The 24,193-nt window shown below is 37.2% G+C and overlaps 1 protein-coding gene across 1 annotated transcript; it reads left to right on the top strand.

Annotated features, from left to right (window-relative positions):
- The first annotated feature begins 6,022 nt into the window (after positions 1-6,022).
- Positions 6,023-6,967, top strand: LOC122279479 (protein FAR1-RELATED SEQUENCE 5-like). Its single transcript, XM_043090159.1, has one exon. It carries the CDS (start codon positions 6,023-6,025, stop codon positions 6,965-6,967), a length of 945 nt encoding a protein of 314 aa, XP_042946093.1.
- Positions 6,968-24,193: the final 17,226 nt, after the last annotated feature.

Raw genomic sequence — 24,193 nt, 5'->3', positions numbered from 1 at the left:
CTGGTTTGGCCTTGTCCATATTGAACCTGCTGAGTACCTTTTTCAAATACTCAACCTGTGAGAGTCTCAACGTACCTCTGACTCTGTCTCTGACAATTCTCATGCCAAGGATTTGCTTTGCAGCTCCCAAATCCTTCATTGCAAAGTGCTCTGACATCTGCTTCTTCAGATTATTGATCTCATCAATACTAGCCCCTACAATAAGTATGTCATCCACATAGCATTTGAAAAAGGTAAGAATTGTCAAAATGCCTGACATAGCAACAGTGATCTGCCTGACATCTAATATACCCTGCACTGTGCATGAAGTTGTCAAATTTCTTGTACCACTGTCTAGGAGCTTGCTTCAGGCCATACAAGCTCTTCTTCAGTCTGCAAACTGAACCTTCTTTTCCCTGTACCACAAACCCCTCAGGCCGGTGCATGTAGATGTCTTCTTCAAGGTCTCCATGAAGAAAAGCTGTCTTCACATCTAACTGCTCAAGAAATAGATCTTCAGTAGCAACCATAGCCAGTACCATCCTGATAGTTGTGATCTTTACCACAGGAGAAAAGATCTCAGAGTAATCAATACCCTGCTTTTGCTGAAAGCCTTTTACAACAAGTCTAGCTTTGTACCTCTTACTGCCGTCATGCTCAGTTTTCACCCGGTACACCCACTTGTTGTGTAATGCCTTCTTCCCTGATGGAAGTTCTGTCAACTCCCATGTCTGATTCCCTAGCAAGGAATCCATCTCGTCTTTCATGGCCAGCTCCCACTTGCTAGAATTCTCATCTTGCAAGGTTTCTTCATAACTCTGCGGTTCTCCACCATCTGTCAACAGAATGTAATTCAAAGTAGGTGAGGAACGCTGTGGAGGACGTATAGTCCTAACTGACCTGCGAACTGCAACTGTAGGAGTAGACAGTTCTGAAACTGCCTGCGGAATAATAGGAATGGGTGCACTAGACCCACTCTCCCCGTCACTCACATCTCTACACTGCACTGTGACCTCTGGTAGGTCATCCAATCCTACAAACTCGGACTCCTGAGGAGCTACTGCAGAAACTGTACTAGACTTATCCTTGTACATCATTTTCTCATTGAAAATCACATTCCTGCTTCTTATAATTTTCTGACCCTGATCATCCCAGAAACGATAGCCAAATGTCTCGTCTCCATAGCCAATGAAATAGCATTTCTTTGACTTATCCTCAAGCTTACTACGAGCATCAGAATCAATAAGCACATAAGAAAGACAACCAAAGGTTTTAAGGTGAGAAAACTTAACCTCTTTCCCGCTCCAAACCTCCTCAGGCAATCCATAATCCAGTGGAACTGATGGCCCTTTGTTTACCAAATAAACGGCAGTGCTGACTGCATCTGCCCAGAAAAGTGGGTGGTAGTCCAGCGTGCAACCTCATGCTTCTAGCACGATCATTAATAGTCTTGTTCATACGCTCAGCAACTCCATTTTGCTGTGGTGTCTCAAGAATAGTCTTCTCCATTCTGATACCTAGAGCTGCACAATACTCCTTGAACCCGCCATCAACATACTCACCACCATTGTCAGACCTCAAACACTTCAGTTTCAAGCCTGTCTCTGTCTTAACCATGGCTTTCCAAATTTTGAAAACATTAAATACTTCAGATTTATGTTTCAAAAAATAAATCCATACCTTCCTACTATGGTCATCAATGAACGTAACATAGTAGCGAGAACCTCCAAGAGATGCAACTAGGGAAGGACCCCACACATCTATGTGCACAAGATCAAGTCTTCCTGTCTTTGGCATCCTGCCACTTTTCAAGAAACTGACCTTCTTTTGTTTCCCCATAACACAACTCTCACACATACCGAGATCAACTGTCTTCAGTTCTGGTAGCTTGCCTCTAGATAGAAGTTCCGTCATGCCCTTCTGACTCATATGGCCAAGCCTACAATGCCACAAATCTGCTGTGCTCTCTGCAACGGTAGTAGTAATAGTGTCAATTAAACCAGTAGTCATATATAGTGTACCAGTTTTCTTACCCCGAGCTAGTACCAATGCCCCTTTTGTGACCTTCCAGGTGCTATCTGAGAACACCACTGAATGACCACACTCATCAAGCTGCCCAACAGAAATGAGGTTCTTCTTCAGCTCAGGAATGTGCCTGACCTTTTGCAAGGTCCATTTGTTCTTGCCAGGGAGTGCAATGTCAATGTCTCCCATCCCCACTATGTTCAAAGCCTCACCATCAGCCAAGTATACCTTCCCAAAATCACCTGCAACATAATTTTGCATTAGTTCCCGGTGGGAAGATGTATGGAAGGAAGCCCCTGAATCCAGTATCCAGTCATCAACTGGACTATGAACTGCAAGCAATAGTGCATCCTATACTTCTTTAGTTACCACGTTAGCACTATCATTCTCCGTCTTCTTGGGGTTTTTGCAGTTTTTCTTTATGTGGCCAGCTTTGCCACAATTCCAGCAAGTTGCCTACTGACCAGGCCTCGACTTGCTCTTGCCCCTGTACTTTGATTTTGATCTTCCTCTGTTTGAGTTCCTGTCATGTGATCTCCCTCGAGAATCAACATTTAGGGCTGAACTCAAACCCGAGGTCTCACCTGAATCTTTCCTGCGCACCTCCTCAGCCAAAATCAAATCACGAATATCATCATATTTCAGTTTAGTTTTACCAGCAGAATTACTAACAGCCATTCTCATGGCTTCCCAACTATTTGGCAATGAAGCCAATAGTATTAGTACACGTATCTCATCATCAAATTCAATTTCAACAGACGACAATTGATTTGTGATAGTATTAAAATCATTCAGATGTTGTGCAACAGACGTACTATCTGCCATTTTCAAATTGAATAACTTTTTCATCAGATGTACCTTGTTATTCGCTGATGACTTTTCATACATACCTGACAAAGCCGCCATGAGATCCGCAGTCGTCTTCTCCTTGATGACGTTGTGTGCAACGGATCTCGACAGGGTTAATCGAATAACCCCCAGAACCTGTCGATCCAACAGGTTCCAACTAGCATCATCCATCTTTTCCGGTTGCTGCCCCAATAGTGGAAGATGAAGTTTCTTCCTATAGAGGTAGTCCTCTATCTGCATCCTCCAGTATCCAAAATCCGTGCCATCAAACTTCTCGATCCCCGATACCTTCAATTCATCTCCAGCCATCGTTTCTCCTCAGACCCGAACCTTGGCTCTTGATACCAATTGTTGTGAAAAACGATGACAATGAATTAAAATAACAACGAATGAGAAAAACAATTACACACGCAATCACACATGACACAAGATGTACGTGGTTCGGCAAATTGCCTACGTCCACGGGAGCTGCAGAGGATTTTATTATTGAGGAATATCACACTACAAGATGGGTCTCAACACTGTTCGTCCACAGTGTTTTTCGTGTCTACAGTACACAGACATAAGAGTCAAAAATCATATATATAGTTCAAACGGCGGAATCCCTAAATCGCATGTTCGCTCGAGCGGCGTGTCGAGCGCGCGTCGAGCGAACTTCCCTTCCGCGTTCCGCTCGAGCTCACTGTCGAGCTGACGTCGAGCGTTCGACTCTGCCTGACTTCGCTTGAGTGACCAATGCCTCCGCTCGAGCGGTGTGGACCAGACTCCATAGTACTCGACATACTCTTCATTTTATATTTATTATATATATTTACATTAATTTAAAGTTATTTTTTATATTTACATTTCTATATATTTAAAAAATATTTTACTAATTAACATGATTAAAAATGACAAATATTTAATAAGAAATAGGATTTTATTTTAATTGAACAACAAAGAGATTGTAATTAAAGTATACACCACCACCACGCCTAAATCCTATCGTGAATAATGCTGCCTAGGATTAAAAAACATGTAATTAGTATGTTAAAATTATCTCAAATGATAACTAAGAGTTTTTAAAATTTAATAGAGGATTTTATATAATATGTTCTTATATTATTTTCATTTATGAAGTGATATTAGTCATCAATATTTAATTTTTATAAAGTGATAAAATACTTTTAAAAATGTCGGGAGATTGTGATATATAATATTATTAAAAAAAAATTCTATTCAGCAGTCCTATATCATATATTTATTAAAACAAATATTAATGCTATTTATTATTATTTAAAAATTATTTCATTATTAATATATTATCCATGGATGATACAAGGTACTCCTAATGTCAAGAGTTTTGATTGGCATCAGCCATTGTATCGGTGTGCAATTTTGCACATTGTACATGGCAAATGTTTTTTTTTTTAAATTATGCGAAACGGTGCGTTTCGATATCGTTTGAGATGTGGAATTCCCATTTTGAATTGAAACCCCCCCTCGGCGTTGAAATCAAGCCCGCGTCAAATCTACTTTCCACCTGCGTCGAACCTCATTTCCCCACCCCCACCGACAAATACTTGCCGTCTGTTTGAAGCTGTTACGCCATTTTCGCCGTTTGAAAGCATCCGATGACATCATCTGTTTGAAGCCGTTACGCCATTTTTGCCATTTTCTGTATTTTAAAAGCATCCCGCATCGCCCAACAGAATCGTCGTCGTCTCTGTCATCGCCCAACACCCACGATCGTCGTCAGCCCTAGTAGTCGTCGCGCAGCACCCGCGACTCATCGCGACCAACGCCACCCAACCTGAATCTCGCTAGCGCCACTCTTCGGTCTCCGCATGTTGCTCTGTTTCCCTGGCCAGTTGCAAAACAACAAGAGGTAACTCCTCGGGTGTATTTTACTTGGGTCTTTAAGCTCTGTTCGTATTATATTACTCGGTTTCGTTTGAAATGTTCATAATGCATTTTAGGGTTGTATCTGGCACTTAAAATGAAAGAAAGAAAGAAAGAAATGGGCTTTGTTGCAGAATGTGAATTTATTGTAGGTCAGCATTAATATTTGAGTGAAGAAGTGTAAAAAATCTATTTTTTTCTATTTTGAAGTTCCCTTCAGCCAATGTTGTTTTGCCTTGTATGGTTTTATTGTTGATGATCGATCTATTTTCTAGTTCATAGAGAGGGAGCCACAGAATGGTATACATATGATTATATCTGCTTCAACCTTTATTATTTTATCATATTCTCTAATGAAATCCGTGCTCTGAGTGCTGTGATTTGGAATATGATGATGTGGTATATTATTCTGATTTCTTTAGAGTATTCGTGTGAGAGATGGCTTTTACAGCTGGAGAAATCTTCTCTTTGAATGAAAAGGGGTAGTTAGTATTTTCTGTAGTGGGTTTTATGTTTGAAAACTTTTTTTTTCAAGGACTAAGTATTCCCATTCAGTGGTGAATTTTTATTACATAATTGAGAAAAAGATTGTACTTCTAGTTTTCTCATTTTAGTAGGAACTTAAGAAAATTAAGACAATCTCATATTTATCGATCGAGCCGGATCATGAGCTGCATGAGATAAATGAGTTTTGATAGGGACCAAGCACTATAGCAGTGTGCAAAATTCCTATGTGGCAATCGTTTTTATTTAATTATTTTTTATAATACTTTGAAACGCACCGATTTTGCGGGAGGAAGTTTTTATTTTAAACTTTTAGATATTTGTTATTAATGGTTATTAATTATGATTTGTTAAATGTTCGTTTTTCTTCTTATGCCATCATGTACTTCTCCTTTAAAGTCTCGAAAGACCATTCATAGATTATTGTGATGGGGGAAGAATATGAAATGGTACCCAGGCCTTCGACTTCAACTTTGCAGTCTTTAATGACGCCTCAAAATACATTAGGAGATCCAAACGATTACCATGCGAGTGCAACTTGATGTCTTTTATTGTTTTAAAACAATGTGTTTAACGTGCTCATTATTCTAATTATTTGCATTATTACAGCAAAATCTTGATGTAAATATGTCCAACCCTCCGCCTCCGAGTAATCCGGATAACTTTAGTTAAAAATTTTCTGCGTTTCCAGAATTTCAAGAAAATGTTAGAAGTACATTTTCTGACTTTAACGACGCTAATATTGAATTGATACTAATCCATCCCTATGTTTCCATGTTTAGAAATGGTATTTGATATAGATGAAGATTTAGAGGGTAACACTATTAGCCCAGATGGCGATGTCCGGGTTGAAGCACCAAGATCTGGTATGGAATTTCCTATTGAGAATGAACTTACGGCCTATTATAAACAATATGCCGAGCAAGAGGGATTTGGTGTAAGGACACAGAAGACTAAAAAAGATGATGATGGGATGCCCGTTTATGTTACTATTGGATGTGCCCGTAGGGAAAAATACCAACCTAAGAACATTAATCCCTCGAAACCACGTACAACAACTAAGACGGATTGTAAAGCAAAGGTAAATGTGACATTGAACAAGAATGAAAAATGGGTTATCACCACAGTTGAAAATGTGCACAACCACATTACTATCAGCCCCAATAAATCAAGACTCTTGCGATCTCACAAACATTTAGATGAATACAGTCAAAGGATTCTCGACCTTAATGATAGAGTAGGTATTCGAATGAACAAGAATTATTTCTCTCTTGTCGTTGATACTGGGGGTTTTGAGAATTTAGATTTTCAAGAGAGAGATTGTCGAAATTTTATTGATAAGGCGAGACATTTAAGATTGGGTAAAGGAGGTGGCGATTCCCTTTATGTGTGCTTCCAAAGAATGAGAAACCAGAATGATAGGTTTGTTTCTGCCATGGATGTGGATGATGACGAAAGGTTACTGAATATATTTTGGGCTAATGCACGGAGTCGATCGGCGTATGAGTATTTTGGAGACGTTGTAACCTTTGATACAACATACCTAACAAACAGGTACGGAATGCCTTTCGCTCCATTAATTGGTGTTAACCATCATGGACAATGTATACTACTAGGGGCAGGGTTGTTGTCAAGCGAGGACACGTATTCTTTTGTTTGGTTATTCCACATGTGGTTGGATTGCATCAATGGTCGAGCGCTGAAAGCCATTATAACCGACCAAGACTAGGTAATGAAGAATGCAATTGAGATTATATTTCCGGAAACCCGCCATAGATATTGTCTTTGGCATATAATGCGCAAACTTCCAGAGAAGTTAGGATCTCACTCTCATTTCTCCACTGGATTGAAGACCTCTATTCAGGCTGCATTGTATGATTCACAAACTTACTCGGAATTTGAGGAGAGGTGAAGTCAACTTCTTGATATGTATGATCTCAAAAATAATAACTAGCTCAAGACCTTATATGAGGAAAGGACTTTTTGGGTTCCAGTTTACTTGAAGAAAGTTTTCTGGGCAGGCATGAGCACGACACAATGGTCAGAAAGTATGAATGCTTTTTTTGACGGATATGTCCATTCCAGTACAACATTGAAGGAATTTGTGGACCAATTTGATAATGTATTGAGGAAGAACATGGAGCTAGAGACAACAGCTGACTTCAACTCCAGTAACCAAACGACGGATAGTCCATTCCGGTACAACGTTGAAGGAATTCGTGGACCAATTTGATAATACGTTGAGGAAGAAGGTGGAGCTAGAGACAACTGCTGACTTCAACTCCAATAACCAAACGATCCCCTGCGTCTCCCCTTTCAACTTTGAGAAGCAGTTTCAGAGCTTATACACGAATGCAAAGTTTAAAGAGTTACAAAAAGAGTTGATGGGCCTAATGTGTTGTAATTGCACACTAGTAAGTAAGCAAGGTTGCATTTCAACTTTTGATATCTTGGATGAAATCTCTGTTAATGTCTGCAACAAAATTGTCCACTACACACTTTACTTTAACGAAAATGAGTGTGAGTTGAAATGCACGTGTGCATTGTTTGAGATGAGGGGAATTTTATATAGGCATGTACTTAAAGTTTTTCAGTTGTCTCGAATTAATGTGGTGCCAGATAAATATGTCTTGGATCGCTGGAGGAAGGATGAGAAGAGGACATACACATTAATCAAAAGTAGTTATAATGACTTGGGGGCCAGTGGAGATGCACGGAGGTATGAGATGGTGGTTAAAAGATGCATGAAATTAGCAACTAAAATTTCACGAAGTGATAAGCGTGTGAATGCATTCCTACGTGTTGTCAATGACTTCAATTCAAGATGTGATGATGTAACGGTTGGGTCGAGATCCGAATCAACGAATGTTGGATCAAATGTACAAGTGGATAATGATAAGAAGATATTAAACCCTCACGTGATCCGAGGGAAAGGGAGACCCCCAAGTAAGAGAAAGGTTCCGCCCGTGGAAAATGTGGCAAGAAAGGGAAAGGTAGTACACTTTCCAATACCAATGATTGCAGAACCTGTTATGTCATCTTTCTCTAATCTATGGCTTTTTTTGTTTCTTAACTTAGGCTTGCAGGAAAATATTGGATGATGCAATGCCATTGGGTGACACCCCGGGCAATCAACAACCTCCATTTGATGATGGGCAAGGTGTTGGGACACAACAGAGCAATGTCACACAATCTATGCCACCGAAGAAATTGAGAGGTCTTCAGATATTGGTTAAACGTGTCTTTGAATATATTTTTCTCAACTAAAGATTGATAACATGATGTAACAGTTGTTTACATTATAGTTGTTTTCTTTCATATGTGCCGACATAGTTGAGTTGTTGTTTTTGTGTCTATTAGATAATGGTTATTGCTGTTTTTGTGTCTATTGGATAATGGTCATTCCTGTTTTTGTGTCTATTGGATAATGGTCATGGTGTAATTGAGATTGTCGATGCTTCAGTCATTTTTGTCGGTTTGGGTAATGGTCATGTTGTAATTGAGATTGTCGATGTGAAGTCTTTTTTTTTTTTTTCGGGCTGACTTGGGTAATACACTTTTAAAGTTTGTTTTAAAGTTTTTGATTTCCCCACTTTAGATAGGGTAGTGTGTAGGGTGTTCCACACGTGAGGTCCATTTGATGAACTTCCCATTTTTGTACGTATTGGTGTGAGTTTTGTGTACGATTGTGAATATTGGTGTACTTTGTGAATATGCCAAAGTGATGTTAAGGTTTTTTGTGGAGTGCAACGACTTATTTTTTGATCCTCCGGAAGAGGTGTGCTGCTTTCGTTCCATTTGCCGAGGTAGTCGTCCTGCTGTAGCTGGTTTTTGGTAACATAATTTATAGGTTGGTTATATGTGACTTGATGATGGGCAACATAAAAAGGTTTGGTTTCTTTCCATTCTCATTCCATAATTTATTGTCTTTCATGCAAGAGTGAAAAAGGGTGGTAAGGAAAGTGCCGTTAACTGTATGAAGTTAGGCAAGAAACATGATGTTTAATTGAGTTGTATTGATTCTGTCCACAGGTAGCATTAACTGCATTTGAAGTTTAGATTTTTCAAAACTCAAATGTTAGTATCGGTGAAGGTAGATTTTGGATGATTTTTCTCTGTTACTTTGTGATTTACGAATTGTAAGAGATGTTGCCTCAAAGGCATGGTTGATACCAGTCAATGTTGTATGCATTGAACTTCCAAGGTATATATATGTTACAGGGTATTTTCAGGTTTTTAGTGGTTTTTATTAGTCATTGGCCGAGCTGACTTGTGTTCCATGGACAAATTGCTTCAGCCTTTTTAATTATATTATTGTATTTTTTAGGTACCTACCTTGCCTTTGATTCATGACTGTTCCTGATTTTGTGTTTGTAATTTATGCGCACATGCTTGCTGAAGTTGAAAAAGTTGCAGATGCTTTGAAGTAAGTCGAACAAATGGCATTTTAGTTTTAAATCAAATAAATGACTAAATTATGGTTTCTGTATATTCATGAATGGTCTTTTTACATGATACATTGGCTTAGGTACTGCCAAGCCAATGTTGGAGTCTCTTGATGATGGTGTAAATTTTCAGCCAACCCCAAGTAGTGGCCTCTTCTCATTCATGTGGTGATAACTTCTAGTCCGCTGATTATGAAGTTCTAGTATTTTTTTTTTTCTTCCCCTTATTTTTTTTCTTTTTCTGGTTTACCTGATTGCAGGCAAGTCTTACTGGCATATGAAATTATGGTGTAAAAAGGGTATACTTCTAAGCTTCCAAGTATTCATCCCTTACTTTGTCCCTCAATATGTTGGCTCCGCTCTAATCACATTTGTATCCGCTGAAGTCCTTAAAGGTAACTATGGCTCATTCTGTTCATAGGAAATAGTGGATAGTTGTGCAAGAATTATTTGCTTGTATAATATGTTTACCTCTGTCATTATTAGTCCAAATTACCCTCATTTGATTGTGATGGCCTGAACCCAGGCTAAGCTGGCAAAAATTACTTTCGGACTTAAAAAAATTGGCATGAAGCTCCCCAAAACTTTGCCTGAAATCGTTTATCAATTGTCTATTGGAGTTCTCTGATCAAAAAGAAAATCTGTGGGTTGGATTTGGCATGAAGCTCTGTCACAAGGCTGAAATGAATATCTAAATCTAAGCAGACCTATGCTTTTTTTTCTAAATTATTTTTTGACAGGCTGCATTAGCATATTGATTGAATTTTAAAGTGGATCTTTTCCTTGCTTTGCACAAAATGTTTGATCCCATTTGCTTCAGCCATCAAATCTTCATTGGAAAATACCTATTTAGTGTTATATTTTTTGCCATCCGTTGTTGGAGGACCCTTTGCTTCCAGAACATAATTTTGTATCTCATTTGCTTGGCCAATCCAGGTGTGAACTTAAAGAGTTCCTATCTCGCACCATGTCATCAAGGTTTTCCCGAGCTAGAGACAATGGTGGACTACTTTCCACGGAAGTCAGGACCCTGGCTCGAGTGCACACCGATCAATGGTGGCCAATGCAAAACATTGCTAGCATTCAGCAGATATATATATATATATATATATCCTTTATGCTGTTGAGGATCGGATCTTTCAAAATGTGCCCCTTTATTTATAAATTGCATGATGCATTCTAACATTTAAGGAAAATTCCTCAGCTTGGTTATGCGAGTAAAGATACTCAAAACAACCCGATATTCTTTTGCTTTCATATCTGTTATATGGCATATTATAAATGGATATTTAAGGTTATTTGTAATAATTAAAAATAATAAAATTTATGGTTCAATTTCGCACCCAAGCCATGTCATGATTTATATTTTAAACCTGCACTTCAACATTTCCATGCGTATAAGGATGTTAAGTTCCAGTTTTATACAAGGATTGATACATTACTTGTAACAGCCCGCTAGAAATTCAATTGTGGAATTTCTATTGACTTTAGGAATCTCGTGAAGACTCTATAAGCTTTCACGAATTCATTAATCATATAGGTTTTTGTCTAACTACATAGTTAGTGTTATTATTTAATATGGTATCAGAAGTGTGTTTTTGATTATTGGAAATAGTTAGAAGTGTCAAAATGTATTATGGTTTGTGCCATTAGACTCGGATGGTTATTTAAGGTCTTATGGCGCAATAACAATTTTTTCATAATTTCGGGCGAAACGTCTGTTCAAAACTGTAGATATTATTGGATAAAAATATCTTAAACTAATTTTGTGTATATTATTGGATAAAAACATTTTAAGTTAATTTCATGGATATTATTGGGTAAAAATATCTTGAGTTGATTTTTGTAGATATTATTAGGTAAGAGAGTCCTACACTCCACTCTCACTCCGGGTAAGAGAGTCCTACACTTAACTCTCACTCCAGTCTCTTCTCTTCCATATCTCATCCATAAGTATCTCCAGTCACCCCTCTCCATGAAATTATCTTCATTTATACTTTCCATTAAAAGAATATCAAACACTCCCTCTCGGACAGCTTTTAGGAGTTCTTTTGCACGCCCATTTCGAAGCTTTTATAAGTGTTTTATCATAAAGTCTCCTTCATATAAGTTGTTCCTTTTTGAGTCTAGTTTACGTGGATATCTTATTTGTCCCATTTGAAGATCATTTGGTCAGTCAAATATTATGTAAACTATAGAAAGGTCATTATGGAAGATAAACTGGAGAATATGTTATCGTTTGGAGTTTTTGACCAAGCTAATGGATAGATATGAGTCCGAAATTTTTATAGAGTATTGTTAACATGTGTATATGATTATTGGTTGAGGATTTTTGCATGATTAAAGGTTTTGATGAAATATTTTCTTAGATTTAGAAACTTAGAAACTGTAAGAAGAAAAACAGTTTCTGTTTTGAGAAAGTTTAACTCTTTGGTGGTCTAAACCTATTCCAATGACTTTGATAATTTTATTGGAGGATCCTAAGTATCTTATATACATGTTATATTATTATTTTGAAAATATTTGATGTTAGTTTCAAAGATATGAAATTTTATGTAAAGAAATATTCAAATAAGCCAAAGTGTGGATGTTCTTTGATAAATTTATGTTTTGGTTAATTTTTAACCATGTGATCTTGAATTAGAAGCTTATATATGTTTTAGGACATCTTTTTAAACCATGTGATGGTTTGGTTTGAAGATCACATATTTATAAGTCATAAATCAAAAGGTTGATCAAAACAAGTTGGAAACAAAAATCAATGGAAATAGCATATGAGAATTTTGGCCCTATGGAGTTTTAATAATTGTGATTAGTTTTAAATTTTTCTAAATTGATATTTGAGTTGAGGATAAAATTTACATGAGGCATGTAAATTTTGGTGACTTTTGGAGTTAGTATGCAAAATCCTTAAGTTATAGATAAAACGGTCATTTTCCTACATGTAGAGAGTAAAATGGAAATTTTATTCTTTAAGTTAGTATTTTTCATATTTCAAGTTATTAGTGATTTAGTGCTAACTTTTAGAATTACTAATTACAGTTCCTCGTGATCGCGCTTGAGGTTTTATAAAAAATGCGGAAATCGAGGTAAGTTAGCTTTTAACTTACTAGCAGTCTACTGTGTATGTGTGCTAAGTAAATGAACTACAGTGTATGTATGTGTGTTATAATATATGTCATGTCATGCCGAGTCATCACATAATTGTTTGTTATACAGAATTTATTCTGTCATCAATTTTTATCTGTTACATAATATATTCTGTCATGTATTGCTGTACATTACAAGTACATCATACTAAGTATGCCATCTATTACATATATGTCAAGTCATGTAATATTTACTGTTGCAAGTATGTCATGTTAAATATGTTGTCTATTATATGTTATGTCATGTTACGAAATATTTCTATCTCAAGTTGGTCATATATTTCAAGTTATGTTCAAGTCATGTTATGTTACTTCAGGGTTTCAGTCCTTTCGTATTCCAGTCACGTTTCATCTTGATTACTTATGTATGGGGTCACAGCAATTGTGATGCATACACTACGTGAGACACAGCAATTGTGACACGTAGAATATATGAGACTACAACAACTGTGGAGTATGTATTTAAACAGTTAAAGAATAAGTTTCCGTAGAATACGTGGGGCCACAACAACTGTAGAGTATGTATTTTTCATGTTAAGTCAAGTTTGTGTAGAATACATGGGGCCACAACAACTGTAGAGTATGTATTTACACGTAGAATATATGGGGCCACAGCAACTGTGGAGTATGTATTTTTCATGTTAAGTCAAGTTTCAGAACAAGTTCATGATAAGTCAAGTTTCATATCACGTTCATGTTAAGTCAAGTTTCAGAACAAGTTCATGATAAGTTAAGTTTCATATCATGTTCATGTTAATTCAAGTTTCAGAGCAAGTTCATGCTAAGTCAAGTTTCAGATCAAGTTCATGTCAAGTCAAGTTCAGTTCATGTTTCAATTTAAGTTATGTCAATTATGCTATGTTGTACGCCAAGTTATACTTTAATTACTTATGAATTTGATTATGCATTTATGCTTTTACTGTCATCCATGCATCATTAGTTTGTGTGGAAGTTTTTTGTTAACATACTGAGATTTGTAATCAAATCTCACTTTGGTAGTCCCAACTACCATTCCCCTCGAATGGTAGATCTTGTTACAGGACCTGAAGGAGAATCAGGAAATGATCAACTAGACACAGTTGACTAAGCGACGATGCGACATCAATGTTAATATAGTAATTAACGTAAATTACTACTTGTACGATTGAGTTGCATCTCTAGTACTTTTTGGATCATAACCATTTTGGACTAGTGTTGTAATCTTAGTTGTTCAATGGGTTTTTATGTATGAAGTATGTTTTAAGTATTTGGAATATTTTCAATTTGGTGCATAGTATTGCTAAAGAAAAAATTTATCCACTGCAAATATTATATATTGTTAGATGCATGTTAGGAACATTGCATCTTATATGTCATGAATGGGGGCAGGTAACCTTGTGTTGCATGTCTCGGCGTTTCAAATGTCCGTCCGATCCCAAATGGAATTTGGGGGCGTCACATTACTAAATGTATGAATGAATGCTAGAAAATTACATAAATTGTCACACTTGGAACTTCACTTGGAACTTCATTGAAACACACCTTAATTTTTCACAACTTACAAATTCCCCTTTTGTACATCATAACCAAAACATAGGGACGTACGAGTACATTAAAACCAATTCAAAATTTTGTGCTCCATACAACATGTCTTTGAATACATACAAGGCATTATCCAAACCAACAGAATAGTATTACAATTGTGAGAACCCAATACAAACACAATAATTTCCTCTCTTTTTTCAAGAGTTCTCTCTCTCTCTCTCTCTCTCTCTCTCTCTCTCTCTCTCTCTCTCTCTCTCTCTCTCTCTCTCTCTCTCTCTCTTACTTTCTCTTCCCTTAAACGAACTTCGCAGTCTTGAAGCAGCACGTCATCCCACATCTTCCAAACTTTATTTTCTCTGTTACAAATATTCTAATCTAGCAAATAAAATATATCCGTCCAGACGAAGAATTCACACCTCACATCTCCCTGCACACAGTCCGAACTCCCAATTAACGAAAAAAAAACACAACTCGCAAGCAAAATTCGATAATGCAAATATGAAAAATTACATAATTGCTTTACCGTATCATACTTTAGGCAGGCATAAAATCTCCTTCCAGGATTAGACTTAGTGTGGGATGTCTTAAGTGATGTTTCCAAGCCACACCAACAAGTTGGTGATTCCATGACTTCATCATTAGATAAACATGATGATTGGGATGATGCCATGCGTGATTCTGAATAATGTCCCAACAAATTCAACGATAGATATGTCATTTTACAGCATTGAATACATATGAATAGAGCCTACTGATCTCTTACTAAATAATAGAACCACGAATTTAAATACATAGTAAAAGCCACTCACACATCAATGCATGCCATTATCACGTGTGCACATGGTAGACAATTGCATGTAAATTAAAACAAACATAATATTCTTCAAAGATTTAAACTAGCCGAAAGCCATTATAACATAAATATGCTTACCTATGATGAGCCATAGCATTCTTTCTTTCCAACTAATAAATAATCATTTTCAACGAAAATGTTAGAACAATGACAAACTTGCCTCTTTTCCTTAGACAATACATTGTAATCCCTAATGACGCCTCAATGATTATAATCATTTGATATAATCATGCATAAGTTATGAACTTATCACCATGCCCCTAGCCATACCATTAACAAATTTCAACTGTTGGAATCCAACAGTGAGTCAACTCTGGAAAATTCTAACATGAAAATTTATTCTCATTTCAACTGAATTACCTTGGACTAATTAGAGGTCAATTTACATGCATGACTTTCATAGACTTGCAGCCATAGCAAATATTTTTCTTTTCATGATTTTTTTACTTTGAATTTTCAGTACTCAGCCTACATGACACCATAACTTAAGTATGCATTGACATTTACAAGTATGACTACATGATGGAAGCTTTCATCAAATGTTTATCTAACTGAACCAGCACACACTTTATTTAAAGCTGAAAACTCCATAACATGAAAAATTCACATATCCACATAACAACATTAAAATTTCATGAAGATTGAATTTTGGTTAATACCTTCGCCCGTGGCCGCGGATCTTTCACCAGAAATTAAACTTTTCAATCACCACAACCAGAGGATGAGCAGAGTGAGGGCTGACGGATGCTAAAGTTCTGGAATTTAAGGAACTTCCGTGACAGGGCAACGTGAGGGTGGGGGTGGGTTTACGGTTGGGCGATGCGGGGGTGGGGGTCGGGTCTGGTTGGGTTTAGGCCTGGGTGACGCGGGTTGGGGTTGGGGAGGTACTCTGCTATGTAGGGAGGGGAAGCGACTCGGGGAGGGGGGGAAGAGGGAGGGGACGTGATGTGGTTACGGGGGGAGATGGGTCTCCAGGTGGGGGGAGATGGGTCGCGGGGGAAAAGGGTGGGGGGAGATGGGTCTCGGGGGGAAGAGGGAGGGGGAGATGGATCTCGGGGTGGGGGGAGATGGGTCTCGGGGGGAAGAGGGGGGGGGGGGGGGAAGGGTCTCGGGGTTGGGGGGGAGATGGTTCTCGGGGTGGGGGGAGACGAAGACAGTTTTCTCAAAATTTGAAATGAAGTGAAATGAGGGAACACGAGAACGTGAAACAAGCAGCAGGGATAAAAATGTAAAATTATCCTATGCCACGTAAGGTGTGCTTCAGTTTCAACAAAATAGGAGCTGATGAGAAGACTTTCCGACGTCAAACAGATCCATCTACTTGTTTCGAAACTTTTCACGCACCTTCCGAGCTCCTCAAGGGAAGTGAGCTGGAATATATAGCTTGTAAAGCAAGGGAAGAGAGCTGGCAAATGTTATACTTGGACCAGTCGTAACCACATAAAGGCCATAGAGTGAAAAGTTGTTTATCTTATCCAAATTTTACCCATATATAATCTAGAGATCCCAAACAAAAGGCAGAAAAAGAAAAGGTTGGATTGCCTAAAGTCAAGATAAATCTTTCCGTACGATGGCAGAAAAGTTTTAAACCATTTTTTTTAGGAGAAATGATATTTGCAGTCGTGGTTGTGCAAGCGGCGTGCAGTTGCTTTGAAAAAAATAAATTAATATGAGATTCACGTGAAAAAAACTAACTTTTTAATTATAGACTCCACTCTTTTTCAAAACGATTGTGCAGCATTTACAATTTCATAATTATATGTAGCATTACTTTTTTTTTTAGAGATTTAATAATGTCAGATTATATATTTCATTGCATGGCATTTTGGTTTTTCCGTCAATAGGTGACCCCTTTCAGGAAATAAACCCCCATGGTCCTCAATTCAGCTTCCGGGAGTTGACTGGCGGAGTTGCTGACATGTTTGGTGTTTGAAGTGAAGGGGCTGTTAGCTGCACTCGAGTTTTGATTAGACATTCTTGTTATCCGATGTGGTTTGTTTAATGGTCAACTTGGCATATGCCGTGAGGCGAAGTCACCTCCAAAAGTCTGATCATGTTGTGGGTTACTACTTCTGCACTAGTCTGCAAAGTTAATAAACCATCATTGACTTCTTCTGCTGAATCTTTGATGACGTTATATACCCTCTCATTAGATTCTCCCATCACACTCTTTCTCAGACACAATCCGAATGAAAAGCCCTTTTCTCTCCTGACCGAGAAGTATCCAATCTCTCTCTCTCTGTCTCTCTCTGGTTTGAACAGCTGGAAACAAGGCAATCCACGTATCCTAGCTTCCTTATTTTAGAGTATTTGTAGTAGTACAAAGCAATATGGACAGAACCCTGGAGTTCTTATTTTAGAGTACTTGTGCTACATGTAGACTGGTGGCTCAATTGTTAGGGCCATGCACAAAAGCCATGGCATTTGGCTATCTTGTCTGGCTTTACGGTGAAAGTCGAGCGCCCAAAATATTTTATTGTTGATAACTGATATCGAAAGCTAGTTAATTTGATTTTTTTCCGAATTGATCTGTTCTTCAATTTTTTGGGGGTTCAGATGTATATATGTGTGCTGCAGTTGTCTGCTGATTCTAACTGTGTTTCAAAGTTTGAACGCAATTCTGGTCTTTGTTCTTTTGTTATAAATGCATTTTCGAACATGGACATGAAAATTTACAGGAATGGATGTGGATAGATGTTAACCTAAAGGATCCCTCCAGCAAGTCTGCCATCTGATATGAAAAGTAAAGAGCTACGGTCCAATATATCTCGTAAGGTGACAGTATTTTAATATAAAAGTTCAGTTCACAAGAAGAGAAACAGAGAGAGAAGAGAACCCAACACATGATGATATTATATTTCTTTCTAGAAGATAGCCAGATCCATCCTCGTAGTTCAGACATCCATATCTTACCGCCCCAAAAAAAGAAGATATGATAAAAGATACTCCTACTGTCCTACATTAAACTGAGACTGAAACTACAACTGCTGACCATAATTTTACACAAAAATACCAAGGAAGTCTAAGTTGAGTCGAGGACATTTATCCTGCGATATCAGTTTCTGGAACTGGAAGGATTTGCGGTCGAGCTGGAGCTGAGATTTAGGTCATGAATAGTGTTTGCAGCATTGTTTTTCGGATTTGCCTTGGAGAGCTTCTGTTTGAGCTCAGATAGCAGCGCTTGATTCTCCTGGTTGAGAAGCTGTGCTCTCTTCCTTAGCCTCTCATTTTCTTTCATTATGTAACAGTTCTGCAAGTACAAATTTGAGTTCAACCTTTCCATTGTTATGCAATTACTTTCTATACTGCCTGCAATGCCCCTGAAACCAAAACAACAAAACATCAGAAGATATTCTTTATGTCAACGAATTTAATACAGCACGAGACAACTCTGCTGCACTGCACATAAAATGAACAAAATATCAACCGAGTCCATGCAAACTTTAATATCTAGCAAATTTAATATTTACACTGACCGGTGAATGAAGCCATGGATGGAATTAAGAAATAAGTTACCAAACAACTCACGAGGAGCAGAGCCAGTCCACCCACTAGTTAAAGGTCCGTAAAAAACTTACAGCCTATATGAATGGATTCATGCTTTATGCTATGCTTTTCCAGTTGTAGCTAACACCCTAGGAAAGTAGATAAAGCATCGCTTAAAAACACAGAGGGCCGAAAGTCAAATTATGCAAACAAATATACAAAGAAAAAGAGAAGACTGCCACAGAGATTGAGAGAGACAAAGAACCCATAAAAAGAAGAAAGGAGAAACGGATGCAGAAGAATCCAAGGTGGGGAAAACATTCAAAATAGATTCTCTCCCCAAAACGAAGCAGGATAGGCAGAGAAACCCAATAAGGTGAAGCCCCTCTTACAGTTTTCAAACAAAATGGAGACGGGAAAAAGAGAGGTGAGCGCATTAGACAATAGAACAAAACGAACTAGCTCGGACTTCCCACTAAAAACCATTACCCATCTTGAATACCATGCCAACCTTTCCAAGTGAAAACAAGAAGATAATGAAGAAAGTATACAAGTCACACACAGAGGAAGAGAGAGAGAGAGAGAGGTGGGGGCCTCTGTTTCTCTCTTTTATCCTTTCAAGAAAGATCACCTTTTGAAGGTGGTCTGTTAGAAAGCGTCGGTCGAGGGAACAATCTGGTTTCTAACAAGAAGTAGCAGTAAAAGGAAGACTCTGAAGAGAAGTGAGACGCAAAGAGAACAAAGAGGCTGTTAATTTATAGAGCAAAAATCTAGAGAGGTAGATAAATTTCAGAGAGAGATAAGAGGGGGGTTGATGGTCATGGGGGTGGGGGGGGACATGCCCCTCACTCGGTGTCTGACACAACAATCATGCATGTGTAAGCATGGAAGGCGGCTTAAGAGGGTGAGGAGTCCTGGAAGTTTTTAATGTTTTGGTTCTATGATGATGGATATGGCGTCATGGGGAATGATTATGGATTTCGGATTTTGGCAGGAACAAAAGGGCATTTTGGCCAACAGTCTATAACATAACATAATGGGTGAAGCGAGGGACAATAATGCGACTTTGGCTATGGCTTCTAAAATGATGGTGAGCTTAGCCTAGGCCTTCCCAGGATTCGCAATGATGTTTGGATTGGCTTCCAACCATCATCACCTCCTTCCTCCTTCCCCCTTCATCATCAATTACTTTTTTGTTTTATTTCTTTCTGCCATTTCATGTCTTCTCTTTTAATTTCTTTGTTGAAATGGAGATGGTCTTGTTCATGTGCATGGAGAAGACAAACATTACCACTTTAGTTTTGAGGCTTAACGACTATATTCGACTAGAGCCATCCCAAAGATTACATCTGTCTATAGGCAATTATAAAAAAGTTTAACAGAGAAAAGATTTCCAAAACTAAATTAAGCAAAACGAATATTACATGACGCGTTCTTGTTGTCCCTGTGAAGGGCTTGTAAATTGCTGCATTTCCAGGGGCTGCTGTTGTATGCCATCCATAAAAAATAAAACAGTTCACCGGCCTGATCTCTTATGATTCGCACTCTTTAATTTGCAACGCTGATGGCTTTTGTTTTACGTTATTATAATCATTACCATATGCCGAGCTGGTATCATAACTCAAAAGAAAAAAAGAAAAAGCAAAAGTTCTCTATCAAATTCTAGGAGTGAACTTGTCATTATAATGGGTTTTTTTCTTTTTTTTTTTTGGGTTGGGAGGGGTTGGATGAGCCTGGGGCCAGCCAGCCTCAAGTCCTCCCTCTTGGTTGATGAGTGCCGTAACGTGAAACATCATGGATTGACAGTAAGTATTTTGGATGAGCCTTTTATTGCTTAGATTGACATGCAATGGCAAACTCCCCCTCGTGGACCTTGTTTTATATCACTCTTCATTTGGAGGAGCCTTGGATGTACCTTATATCTGCGTAATTATGGATTCTCTCTCAATCCTTGGGCTGGCAGTGGATCTAATTACATAATTGCCTTTAACGTTCTTTTTTTCCTCTCTTTCTCTTCAAATTTCGATACTTTTGCCCACGTTTTCTTTTTCCACTTGGGTGTCTTAATTTAGATAATTATGGCCAATTCCATTACATCTAAACCATTTTTGTGGTTCATTCGCCTCCCCCTAGTCTTAGCTTGAACTTCAAATTCAAGAGATAGTTGCAGTTCATCCGCCATTCAAAACCACGAGGCAGTCAAACATATAGGGGGCAAAAGAGGTCTGTCAAAACGTGTGAACGAATATGGGGTTATAAATCCAGTCTGAAACCTCCAATGATGGCAAACCCAAATAATAATGGTTCCTAGAAATCCTTCTGCCCTTCTTTAATGAAAACATTTTGCTTTTTGCAGCGATTTTGAGCCGTCCTTTAATTTAATTCATAAAAAACTAAATTGAAAAACAAAAAGACAGAATTTTGGGGTTATGATTTAAAGGGAGGAAGGGTCGTTTACCTTCATAAATATGTATTGCTCAAAATATTTGCACGGCCACAGATAACAGGAGTTCATGATTCATCACCATCATCAATGTCACCCACATAATTGATAATTACCATTATTCAACTTACACTAATAATTGTATTACACACTAATTAAAGATACAGATGAATAATACTATATACCATATTTTGATCATTTTACTGTTATCCCACTATATAAGATGTACCATATTTATTATTATAGGATAATACTTTATTGAATGAAACTAAGATAGTAATGTGATATGTATAATTTTCCATCAAAAATTACATGTTTCTTATATTAAGACATCTCTTATGGGACTAACATTTATTTACTCTCCAAGTGTTAGCTAAAGTAGAATATTTTTAAGTGTAAATAGTTTTTAGGGTCGCGTCTCACTGATAAATGAATAATGATATATATATAATTTTTGAAATGTATAATCTCCGCGAGCTTCATTTCAAAAAAAGTATAAGTCATCAGTAAAATATAATTTTTTATATAAATATCAAATTTATTATTTTTTGAAGAAATACACAAAAACTACATATTTCAAAATTATAAATATAATTTCCACTAATTGATAAGGAAGATTGCATGTAAGAAAATGATACGTCCATGAGTTTGTCCTCTCAAAGTTACTGTTTAAGTATTTTATTTTATTTTTTATTTTTTTAATAATTAAAAAAATGATTATTAGTGAAGTGATGTATTTTTTATTTTTTTTTTAAAATGTTTGAATATATTTAAAAAATATTTAAAAAGAAAAAAAATAAAAAAGTGTAGCACCTAAGATAAGCTTCATATAAATTTTTTATAAAAAATAAATCACACTGATAATTTTTTTTTTTTTTTAGTTTTTTAAAGTGTAATTTATATTTTTACAAGATCTTGAAGGACTTTTATTGCATTTACCGTTTGAGAACTAAGTAGTTGACCAGTGGATTTGATTGGACAGCACTGATGCAAGACAAGAGAGGTTTAAGATTTAACTGCTAAAGTTTTTTCCTTTTCATCATCATGGGGTGGGTCGTGATCCATTGGCTGGGGTTATAGTTTACGTGACCCACAGGTAATGGACTGTCATGGGATTATTTTATATATATAAATAAATAAATAACCAAACCAACTCCATGGATATGACCTCATCAGTCACTCTACTTTTCTTCTGAGGTCATTTTAATGATTTCACATAATAACAAATCCCTGCATGGCTAATGATGAAATTTTACAATTATTAGGGTTAGTAAAGTGCATTGAATATTTGAATCCAAACACGTGAACTTTTAAAAGGGTTTGATTTCAGAGTTTCATCGGTTACCATTAGTAATTTTGGGTATTTCAGGGGACCACACATTGTAAAATTTAAATAGCACTCATGGAAGCACACCTTCAACACATTGTGTTCACGCGGTTTAGTTGATGACTGACACCTTTGTTCCTTTAGGACTTGAACTTCTATGTCAATCTTTGGGAGGAGATGCTCATGGGTGAACTGCTTATACATACTGCTCTGTGGTGCAAACACAACTTCATGCTAAAGGCCATTTTCCTCTCTTTTGCCTTTGCCCTTTTCTTTTTTGGGCAAGTGAAACATATAGAGGACTTCTCAAAACAATGTGATCAAGAATAGATTTAGATAGTGATTTCAGATCAAATGAGATAAAATGATATAATATAAAAGTAAAAATTGAATAAAATATTATCATAATATTATTTTTATTTTGAGATTTAAAAAAATTAAATTATTTATTATATTTTATTTAAAATTTAAAAAAATTATAATAATTCAATAAGATGAGATTATATGAATTGTGCATAATTATATATCTAAAATTTCTCCAATTCACAATTACATTATCAACTAATTACCCGCGTAAAAAAAACAAAAACAAAATTGCCTACTCGACGGCCCTGCCCACGAAAGTATTCACAGGCCATCAATTAATACTGTAACTATTCGTTGGCCCAAATCAATTCGAGTAATAATAGATACATAATGTGCCTTTGGAATTGGATGTATGTATTTGTAAGACTATTATCACCACAAGGACGCACGAGCTGGACTCTTTCATTGTTGATGTAAAATAAAATATTACATACTGTTTATATAAATTGATATAATTATATTTTTTAAAAAAATTTAAAATTACAATCATATCATTTTTAAAGAAAAATACTTTAGATATAAAACCATCCCACGTACATCACACTAAGAGTATGCCATGTGTTCTTTTTTTTTTTTCTTCTTCCTTTCTCTCCACCACAATTTATTTTTTTTCTCTCCTCCCCCCGTGCTCTATCTCCCACGCCATCCATGAAAGTCACCTTTGCCCACCGTGTGTCGTGCTTAGGGACATTGCTCAAGGAACAAAAAAAAGGCAGCGGTCTATATGGTGGTTGCCGGCACCCTTGTTGAGTCTCGGCTTGATTGGGCCGATGAGTAATAGTCACTGCTGCACTCATGTAGCATCTCGTGGCCAAGCAACCAGGCGGTCGAGGACAGGACCGTCTTCACCGTGGCCAGGCAGTTCTGTTGTCGCATATTCGTCATCGCGTGTTCCACAACTCGTCGTGCCCTACTACTGCCTCTTTCATCACTCTCTCTCACTCTCGTGTTCAGTCACTCAGATCAGCGGTAATGTCGCCGCATTATCCCAATCCGCTGTCGCGCGCTCGCCATCGTCAATCCATAGCTCCATCGTGCCCTGCTCTGCCGCATGGTCTTTGTTAGTGGCCAGTGGAGAGAGAGAGAGAGAGAGAGAGAGAGAGAGAGAGAGAGAGAGAGAGAGAGAGAGAGAGAGAGAGAGAGAACATTGTTAGTTTGTTACGTTAGTGTGTGTATCTTTTTGTATTTCTAATAGCTCCTATTTTTTAAATAATGATGCATTTCTTTCTTTTACTCACATTTATTAGTAGAATTACATACACCGCTCCCTCCTCAGATTACAAATGTAATTTCTCCTAAAATATTATATAAATAAGATTGATAAAAATTTAATAAAATCCATTTTTTAAATAATGATGTATT

The sequence above is a fragment of the Carya illinoinensis genome, chromosome 10, assembly GCF_018687715.1.
Source record: "Carya illinoinensis cultivar Pawnee chromosome 10, C.illinoinensisPawnee_v1, whole genome shotgun sequence".
NCBI classification, from domain to species: Eukaryota; Viridiplantae; Streptophyta; class Magnoliopsida; order Fagales; family Juglandaceae; genus Carya; species Carya illinoinensis.
This window is presented reverse-complemented; position numbering and strand designations above follow the sequence as displayed.

Coding starts and splice junctions, on each gene's coding strand:
- LOC122279479 (XM_043090159.1), top strand. CDS start 6,023: ATGGTATTTGATATAGATGAAGATTTAGAGGGTAACACTATTAGCCCA.